We start from the raw sequence: 10,426 nt of genomic DNA, 5'->3' as shown, positions 1-10,426 counted from the left end.
ACATAGGCGTGATTGGGCCGCCCGATTACCTGAAGCACTGTGGGCTTATAGAACCACATGGAGAAGTACCATCGGTTATTCACCCTATCAATTAGTGTTTGGAAAACAACCTATTTTCCCCATAGAATTTGAAATCCAAACGTTACGAACTGCACAGGAAGTTGGCCTAGATTTAAGTGAGGCACAAATTAATCGATTACAACAGATTAATGAATTGGACGAAATCAGGCTCTTTGCATTACATAATACAACACTTATTCAAAAACAGCGAGCTAAATGGCATGATGCACTTATCAAGAACAAAGTCTTTCACGAAGGAGACTGGGCTCTGTTATATGACTCTCGGTTTCAGGACTTCCCGGGGAAACTGCAGACTCGTTGGTTGGGACCATATGAAATCCAGAAAGTACATGATAATGGGACCCTCACTCTGATCACAATCGACGGTTCTGGATATGAATTCAAGATAAATGGCCACCGAGTTCGTCTCTATCGCAAGCCACTCACTCGGGAATCCTTCTGTCAGCAGCTACGTCGAGACACTAAAATGGAAATTTTAGGAGAGGAAGCAAAATCTTCCTCACCTATAATTCAGTAAGGAATGCATTTTTTTATATAACTTGTACATAAGTTTTTGTATATACGTTTTCTTAACATTTTCATTGATCTTTCTTTTTTTTAATTTCGATTTTTGCATTCTGCGTGTCTTTGCTGTTCCTTTTCCAAAAGGAACAACATTTGCCTGTTTCTGTGTTTTTGTTGTTCCTTTTCAAAAGGAACAACATTTGTGAGTTTCTGCTGTTCCTTTTCAAAAGGAACAGCATTTGCGAGTTTTTGTTGTTCCTTTTCAAAAGGAACATCATTTGTGATGTTCTGCTGTTCCTTTTCAAAAGGAACAACATTTGTGAGTTTCTGCTGTTCCTTTTCAAAAGGAACAACATTTGTGAGTTTATGCTGTTTCTTTTCAAAAGGAACAGCATTTGCGATTTTCTGCTGTTCCTTTTCAAAAGGAACAGCATTTGCGATTTCCTGCTGTTCCTTTTCAAAAGGAACAACATTTGCGATTTCCTGCTGTTCCTTTTCAAAAGGAACAGCATTTGCGATTTCCTGCTGTTCCTTTTCAAAAGGAACATCATTTGCGATTTCCTGTTGTTCCTTTTCCAAAGGAACAACATTTGCGATTTCCTGCTGTTCCTTTTCAAAAGGAACAACATTTGCGATTTCCTACTGTTCCTTTTCAAAAGGAACAGCATTTGCGATTTCCTGCTGTTCCTTTTCAAAAGGAACATCATTTGCGATTTCTGCTGTTCCTTTTCAAAAGGAACATCATTTGCGATTTCCTGCTGTTCCTTTTCAAAAGGAACAACATTTGTGATTTTCTAATGTTTCTTTTCAAAAGGAACAGCATTTGTGATTTTCTGCTGTTCCTTTTCAAAAGGAACAACATTTGTGATTTTCTGCTATTCCTTTTCAAAAGGAACAACATTTGTGATTTTCTGCTGTTCCTTTTCAAAAGGAACAGCATTTGTGATTTTCTGCTGTTCCTGTCCAAAAGGGACATCATTCGTGATCTTCGGCTGTTCCTTCTAAAGAAACGACATCTTAAATATTTGTTTGCATGGATTCATCTCTGTTGTTCCTTTTTCAAAAGGAACACCATCACCATGTTTTTGCTCTCTATGATGATTTATATTGAGGATGATTTTCGCCCATGTTCTCTCCAGTCTTTAAGATACAGCTATGCACTTATGCAATGAATATAAATCACGACATACCGAAGTCAGCAAATCATAGATCGCTATCTTTATAAGGCCTAGTATTGATAAGAGGACAAGAGGAGGGACACACTTACTTCTCATGTTCGTTGTCATTGTCTTATTACCGTTGCTCTGGTTGGTTATCTTTATCATGACGATTTCCCTAAAATTTTTCTTTGATTATTACTTAGGGATAAGAGCAGAGGATTTATATCTTCCTATTGGGATGATAAGACTTCTTCCACCATTCCCACTCTTAAGGAGTGCTGAACCACCCTTATGTGTAAATAAATAAGAAAAAGTTCTTTGCAAAAAGAAAAAAGTAAATATGGTTTATCAATTGTCAAATGCAGGATAGGAGGTCTCATCAAGAGCCAACCTACCATGATCATAAGGATGGAAGAGAAGTGGCATTCCCATTATGGCCACGACACGAGGGATATGGTCCAAAAGGTACACTAAATAAACAGACCTTGGAACAGGGGGTCTCATCACGAGCCGGCCTGCCCACGTTTCACACCTTCCTTGTGAATGGCATTATGGCTACCTGGTTACCAAGCCAGCATAATGGCCTGCATTTTGACAAAATACTTTTCAAAATACACACAAAGGATCATGGTTCCGGGGGTGAAATAAACAACTCTGCCAAGGTTATGAACACCTGTCGGCAGCCGAGCTCTGTTAATGGTATCGAAGTCGTAATGGTTACACCAATAGGTATGATATCAATACTTCTTTGTCTCTTATATCCTATGAATAAGTAATATTTTATGTCCCGATGTATACATCGCATGAACACTCATTACCACCAATCATGGCAAAGGAACTGACAATGACCTCTGGAGATTTCGTACGATTGACAAACGTCCCATCCCCCGGCCTCGCATCATATCACGCAGGCTCTTATGTAAAACGCGATCCACCTTTTTGCCTCGATTTCGGTATTTCGTTGTCCATCTAAAACATGGCATAATTTCATATGCTGTTCCTTTATGACTTGGTTACAGAATGGCTGCTGCTCCTCTATTTGACGGCTGGGACAGCCTATCACATCGCGGGGGGGAAGGTAACCTCATTACTCCACGAATTACGTGTCAGCACACCATTCGGGGAAGATAGTGTACGAAGGTATGGCATGGTTTAACGGTATGATAATTCTATTTTTACGAAAGTTGCCATCCACAATCCATTTTTGTTGCATACTCTGTTTTTTTCTTGCGAAGATCACCCTCTCTATGTCTCAAACAGCACAGGCAGTTGCTGTTCCATTGGAAATTCTTAGTGGAACCATGGGGGGAAAGGCAATCCGAAGCGAACCTCAGGAGTTGACAGTCTCTGCTGCTGCCCGGGAGATCCTAGAAAAGGCAGGATGGCTAAATTATTTCAGCCGCCTACAAGAATCAAACGAAACAGTGGCGTTAGAGTTTCTGCAAAACCTGCAGGAGAACTACTCCATAGTAAGAGAGAGGCAGATAGCGGTCACTGATGATATAATTGCAGAAGTCTCAGGACTACCAGCCGCCGGACTTGTATGGACGCTGAAGAAAGAAAGATTACAAAAGATTATGGAGATTTTCCAGGATGAAGGACAAAGCTTGACAGTAAAGGGGAAGGGAGTTCTGCCAGCAACGTTAGGAGAACCCTGGACCGAATTAGCAAAGATAGTGCAGAGCTACATCACTTGTGAAGGAAGGAAAGATGTGGTAAGACCACGTCATCTTAAACTCCTAGCTGTTTTGAAAGAAAAATGTTCTGTAAATCTACCTGCACTTTTAAATTCATTATTGCATGATGCGGCCCGAAGCCTGAAAAAGGCACAACACGTAGAAACAGTTGTTAGCCACCATGGATTGATTCGATTGATAGTGAGCCATAGGCTCACTCAACAGCAGAGCAGCTGGGAGGACCTCATTGCATTGATCGAGGGGGGATTGGCTGCACCATCCCCAAAACCTAAACATTTCTCTAGCACACCAAAATGATCAGAGAAACGGAGAGAATTGGCAGCAGAAAAACATGTTGCTCCAAAATGAAAACATTCTTCAAGTACGCCAGAACGACCAGAAAAACGCAGAGAATTGGTAGCAAAAAAACCTGTTGCTAGTACACCCGAACAACCTGAGAGACCAAGAAAATCAGCCCGGCTAGCTCGGATACGAGGGAGGCTAGAAAAGATCCAGGAGAGCACCAGCCAGCCAATCGAGATTACAGACGAACCTCCAGAACCATAAGGAGGAACTTCCGCAGAAAATGCTGAACAATCTGGGGGCGAGGCTGAGCAAGCTGGAGAAGGAGTCGAGGAGGGAGACGAGCACTCCGAAACAGAAACAGAAGCTGAACACTCCAAGGCAGTCACTGAGCAAGCCAATCAAGAGGAGGAAGTAGTACAGCCAGAGGGCAGCCCGCCGCGGGACCCTGTGGGTGAAGACGAATTGGCCGTAATCCTGGCCAATATGGGGGAGTATGGCCAACCCTCCAGCCTAGCAGGCCTCCCTGACGGACCTCCGAAGGAAGACATACTTGAGAAATCACATGCAGAAAAGGCAGGAGAAGAAAACCTGCCCGTTTATGATGAGGAGATAAGAGACATCAATCGGGAACAATTTGTTCCCAAGACACCAGAGGAAATTCTAGACGGAGTAGGAGCAGATTTAAGGGCCAGTCATGAGGCCTCTGTTGAGGCAAGAGAAATCAAGAAATTAAGGAGGAAATAGCAGAGATTGCTGAACACTATAGCCCAGCTTCGACAGCAAATTCAGATTCTAAAAGCCAACCTGAGGATACGAAGGACCACAAGGAAAAGAAAACGGGCCACTGTAGTAAAATCCCATAGGACAAGAAGACGAAGGACTTATAGCCACCCAGTTGGTCAAAACCCTGCTGGAAGACCTACTGTCGTTCCAAATGACATTGAAGAACAGACTGCTGTTCCAAATGACATTGAAGAACAGACTGCTGTTCCAAATGACGTTGAAGAACAGACTGTTGTTCCAATTGGCACTGAAGAACTGACTGTCGTTCCAATTGAGGCAGAGGGACGGGGTGATGTTCCATTAACAGGGGAACCACAGCAACCTTTCGTTCGTGTTAAGAAAGAAAAGGAGAATAAGGAGATCCAAACAGAGGCACCACCCTCAGGGGTAATTCGGGTTCTGAACTCCAAACAGTATAACAAAAAGGTTCAGGTAAAACTCTCGGCCTCTACGACTCTATGGAAAAAGGATCCGAAAACAAGAACCTTGCACAAGATGATGAAGCAAGCTCAGCAAGAAGCTGAATAGCTGAGAGAACAAACAGTCCCCCGGGAGAAATATGAAGAGTTACAACAGCAACTTCGGGATATTAGTCAGTCCGAGAGCCAGGCCTTCGAAGGATGGCAAAAGGAGCAAGAAAAGGTTGCCAAGGTAACTCGTCGATTAGATATTGTTGTTAGGCAGATGGACACTGTGTGTTCTTTGTATAATGACGTTCTGACCTGTAGGGTCCCTGCTAAAAACTATGCTTTATTTTTGCTTGAACGATATTTACGATTAAAGATAAAAGCTGTTAGGGCGGGTGCCCCTATACAAATCAATACTGTTAATGATTTCATAGATTGTTGCAAGCATTATGGAATTAAGGTTCAAAGATTATTGTGTGAATTTTACTTGCATAACCTCGTGCTAGACCAGGAAACTGATTTAAATCCTGGCCCTTTTGTTGGGGACATACAATTGCAAGCCTTCGTTTCTTTCGGGGTTAATCAGCTGAAATGGCTCAGAGCTTATAACAATTTTCAGAGACAGGAGAATAGCCTAGACTTGCGGGTGAGAGCCGAGCCTAGAGACCTAGTGCTGTTATGGAGAGCACATAGGAACCTTATGAGAACCCCGGGTGTTATGGAGACATTAGGACCCATGCACGAGGACCTAATCCGACACAGTCTGGAAAATTTTCTGACTATTAAAGACCTCACCATCGATGCTGCAAAATTCCGATACCGGATTTCTAACCCAAACATCCAGCTCAGGGAACTATTCAAATACGAAAATTTTGAGCTGGTTGCCAGCCGATTGAACCTTTATGGCGAGCGTATTTTGCAAGCAGGGCCATCCTGGTTAGGGTATCGATTTCGTAGCCCAATCATTTGGCACCCTGCACCTGGATATCAGGCCTTGTATGAAATGCCTGAAGGTCAAACAAATCAGTTCTTTGATGATCTAGTTGCTCATCACGGTTGTAGGCCTCCACACGAGGTTCCCTCTCTGGCCTATTCTCTTACCGCCTTGCATGTCAACTATAATGTTTTCATGAGGGCATGAAACAGGATAAGCAGGGGGGTGTGTGGAGCACTTGAAAGGTATGTTTTTGATAAACAATTTAGTGACTTTTCAGTAACAATTGTAACCTTTTCTGCATCATGAACTCAAAGAAATAAAGAATTCTAATAAAACGTGTGAGAATTAGTATGGAAAGCTTAAACACTGATAATTGTTATTTTTCTATGCAGGGAAAGGTGGAAATTAAGAGTTGCCGTTCAAAAGGGAAAGACAAAGGAGGAATAACTGTTGTCCCTCTAGAAGGGAACTAGATGCAAACGAGATCGAACAGATCGAAGCAGAACGACCCAGGAAAGAAAGAAGAGATACCAATTCGGCGGAACAGGGAAAGAAAAGTAAAGGATTAACGGCTTGGCGAATCCCTCAGGATCTTTGATCCTGAGGGATCGCTGTTTTACTTATTTTTGTTACCTAGATATCTCCACCGTTACTTTTATAAAAAGGAACAACATCGTTAAGCAAAGGGACTTTTTTATGTAATTTTCAGTTTCAGACTAAACTTTGATCATCGACTCTCACTGAGACTTGGTTTACTGTACGTTTGTTGATGCGTTAATATAAAAGACTTGGTGTTTATTTCATCTTTGCATCTGGAGTAATCTAAGGCGGTGTACCATTGGAAGCTAAGGGCCCGGCTCCGAAGGACACTTGCTTTTGTATCATTATAACTTGATTTCTGCGTGGTTTGCTTATCTTTATTGCTCGGTAATCTGATATGCTTTTCATGTGCTATTCCATGCTCTGTTATGATTAATTCATTAATGGTTTCTTCAGGAAATTCATGTAGTGACTCTGTATTTTATGAGTGAATCTTTTCAGAGTTGATTGCATGTTGTTAGTCTAAACCAGCTATTTCTGTTACAGAGCGTTTGTACTGAATATTACTGTTATTGGATTCATTTGAAATCCCGATTATTGGAATCCGAAAGTAATGTTATTCTATTTGGAAACATAGTCGTATTCTCCTTAATCGTCAGATTACTATATTAGCGTGTTGTGTGTATATATGGTTGATTCTTGCTGTTCCATAATTCATCAGTGAGTGTTGTTCCATGAAGTACATTCCATCTAATTTGCCTTAAGAGAGAAAATTGCTATTTTATTGTAGAATGTGAGTTTGGTTCAATAGAGCAAGTTTGGTTCTGACTCGCGAGACTTAGTTTATTTGATTGTTGTTCCATTTACTGCTGTTCCATTTTAGACTTGTTGTTCCATTTCCTATTTGTTGTTCCATTTTACTTTCTGCCATTCCATTTACTTGCATTTGCTGCTTTGGTGTGAGAGAAGGTCTAAGGCTGTAGTGAGCCTCAGCAGTCGCTGCCTAGCTCCCAGACCTATGGTCCATGCTCTAATTTCCTTTCCATCAGTTTCTAGAGGGATGGGTTATCGCTTCCGCACCCTTGACTGATAAGCTGCCTTGTGTGATTTTATTCTTTTAAAGTAATTTAGTCATAGTTTAGCATCCGTTTACTCTTGTATTTTCTGAATGTTGTACTACTAAGCATTACTCTGACGAATAGCCTCGGATTGAGACACTCTTTGCAATAACAAAGTGTTCCCGGATTGACTTATTAATGTGGGATAACTAGAGGTGAAAGAGACCCTTGTTACAGCTCTACAGTAGTGCGCTACGAAACTGCTGTGCATTAGGCATCATCTTCAGCAGTTTCGTAGTGCGCTACGAAATTGCTGTGTAATCACCAAAAGGCAGCTTAATACCAAAAATTTGCTATCTTGAGCTTCTTTATATTTTAATATCCTTTTTAACTGCCCTGAAGCTATTCAAGACTGAAACAAGGTAAATCATCAAGATTTGTGACATAACCTTACTTGCTGTGTGATTCCCTTAAGGAAATTGTTCCCGCTGACTTAGTTGTATCTTCAAATGATGAAATATGAAAAGGAGGTAAATTTTCAAGGTGTCTCAGTGCTGCAGCTGCTGCAGAAGCACAAGCATCTACTACAAAATGTAAAGGATTCCCTCCAAGCTTGTTAATGTTGTAAGTTTGGTGGGAAGAAAAGAGCTCATCCACATCAGCTTCATGCCTTAACCCACTTAATTTCTGGCTTCTCGACTTTGTCCAATCCAAGGCAATAGCTTCTTGATTCAACTGTTTGTCTAATGCAAAAAGGTTTGCATGATGTTCTGAGTGTACTATGTGAGCAAGTTCATGCAATAAATTCTTCTTAATGCTCTCATAGTTTCTGAATCTATTAAGATCATCTGTTCTTAGCCATAGAGATATTTCTTCCCCATGATTCTTATTTAATCTAAGAATACATTTAGGGCTGATCCCTTCATACCCAACAAGAGCTAACTCTGTCATAATTCCTACCCTCCATCGATGCTCCTTCATGATAGCAATTATACCCCAGTACAAACAAGAACAACGACTTTTCTTTTGTAGAACAACTTGATACTTTGGAATGGATCATTGAAATATAGGATTAGCCTTGCGCAAGCAACTGGATTTGGTTTCATTTAGATGATCCATGACATTCCTTAGAATAGTGATCAAATTTCTAATAACAGGGGAAATTTCAACAGGTGGCATTTGAGACTTGAGCTTTTGAATAGCATCTTGAAGGCACACAGAAGTAGTAGCTGTGGACTCTTGAATTCTTCTCAAATCTACATCTTCATGTTCTAGGTTCAAATGCATGGATTCAAAATCACTTACAACAGGTTTGTTCAGTCTAGAACCAAGAATATCGTGTTGCAATTCTGTAATAGGATTTCCATAATTAAGATTTGATCCGACAGAACTGGAACCAACTATCTGCACATCACTTGATTGCCTAGAAAGGACATATACTGTGTCTGGTTGTTCTGAGAGGCTGGCATCAGGATCTGGTTCAGTAATTTCTCTAAATCTACCAATAGCATAGCCTTCTTGAATGTCATTGGGATCAGGTTCAGCAATCAAAATTTAAATTAAAAGCCTATTAACTTGCTTCCCCTGTATGAACCCAAAGATCATCAATAGTGACAATCTGTTCAAGCAATTCCGCTGGTGATGCCTCTGCTGAACAAAGTAGCTTTGCCTTGTACTCATACATTACATCAACTAATGTGACAAAACGATATGCTGATGTCATGTTGTGTGAAGAATCTCTTAAACCAAAGTTCAATGTTCAGAAATCTTTCGAAATCGGATTGTGGCCTGTCAGTGTTGTGTACATCATTTGGGAAAACGATGCTCGAGCATACTGCAACCCATTTGATACAGGAACCCTGAGGTCTTGCACACCTAAAAGTAAGAGAATGGGTACTTTTACCTTTGAAATATGTCTAATTGGTGAACACTGATAAAACATGATGATATCTTCTATTGAAGGTGCTTCGGTGTAAACATTTTTCCCATTCTTTCCATATGCCTCCACATAACACCAATCAGGAATATCTGTTGTGCCAACCATTAATGAGAGATTACACACAGGATTCCGGACAGTTGCAACAACAAACCTATCTGGTGCCTGGCCAATTAAATGGGTTGCAAGAAACCCTCTGTGGGAGGGCAAGTCCCTTATGAATTACTAGATCAACAGCATTTATGACATCAGCCACATCCTGTCGCCCAACATTACCAGGTAGAGATTGCAAAGCCTCCTCTCCAAAGCCCAAAGAACCTATGTAGTTTACATAAAGTAGGTTGTAGCCCATTGATGACAAAAAGGCTTGAGTTCTTGAAAAGCCTGTCAATGAAGTAGAATGTGGCCCACCATGGAGGATAACAATGAGTGGATTACAAGCATCCTATCGAAAATCATTTTCCTTACTTTCTGATTCACTGGAGAATCTAGATGACAAATATTACCTCGAAAGGTTGTTTGGCACCTTCTGTTAACAAAAATTCTTGATCTTTAACTGGAATCTTCAAAATATTAAATTCGATTGAGGACAACGAAGCTTTCACTTTCTCTGAATAGTCCATGAAGGGAATTGACATATCTAACCAGATTCTTAACAAGACTCTAAAACAAGATGAAAAGACTAGACCCAAAACTGACACCAACCCTTTGACAAATTTAAAAAATTGATGTTCAGGATTTAAAATATTTTTTCTTGAGTGATAAGAGATACCATGTAGAAATTCCCACTGTAGATCAACAGATTATACAATAGACTAAAAAAATATACAAGATCTACCTCTACAACAAAATTTGCGGAAGCTTAATCGAATTGAGCAAGATCAATGAGAACACATATAACTGAGAATGAGAAATCAATCACACATAACACAGAAGAAGTAACCCGGGGAAAGCCTCAGCCTAAAACCCCAATCTCTGTATTATCATACAAGTGGAAATATGTTCAGATTACAAAAAGAATTAGCTCACAAGCTATCC

General features: G+C 40.6%; 1 protein-coding gene across 1 annotated transcript; it reads right to left on the bottom strand.

The window, feature by feature from the left end:
* Positions 1-7,902: 7,902 nt before the first annotated feature.
* Positions 7,903-8,403, bottom strand: LOC149191626 (uncharacterized). Its single transcript, XM_089406723.1, has one exon. It carries the CDS (start codon positions 8,401-8,403, stop codon positions 7,903-7,905), a length of 501 nt encoding a protein of 166 aa, XP_089262849.1.
* Between the last annotated feature and the right edge of the window lie 2,023 nt (positions 8,404-10,426).

The sequence above is a fragment of the Pinus tabuliformis genome, chromosome 2_2 (genome assembly GCF_031772625.1).
Source record: "Pinus tabuliformis cultivar Carrire ecotype Pingquan chromosome 2_2, CPIR1, whole genome shotgun sequence".
NCBI lineage: Eukaryota > Viridiplantae > Streptophyta > Pinopsida > Pinales > Pinaceae > Pinus > Pinus tabuliformis.
Note: the sequence above shows the minus strand (reverse complement) of the source record. Positions and strands in the feature narration are given on the sequence as shown.

Bases quoted from the DNA above. Each gene is read 5' to 3' on its own strand.
- LOC149191626 (XM_089406723.1), bottom strand. From the start codon at position 8,403: ATGACAGAGTTAGCTCTTGTTGGGTATGAAGGGATCAGCCCTAAATGT.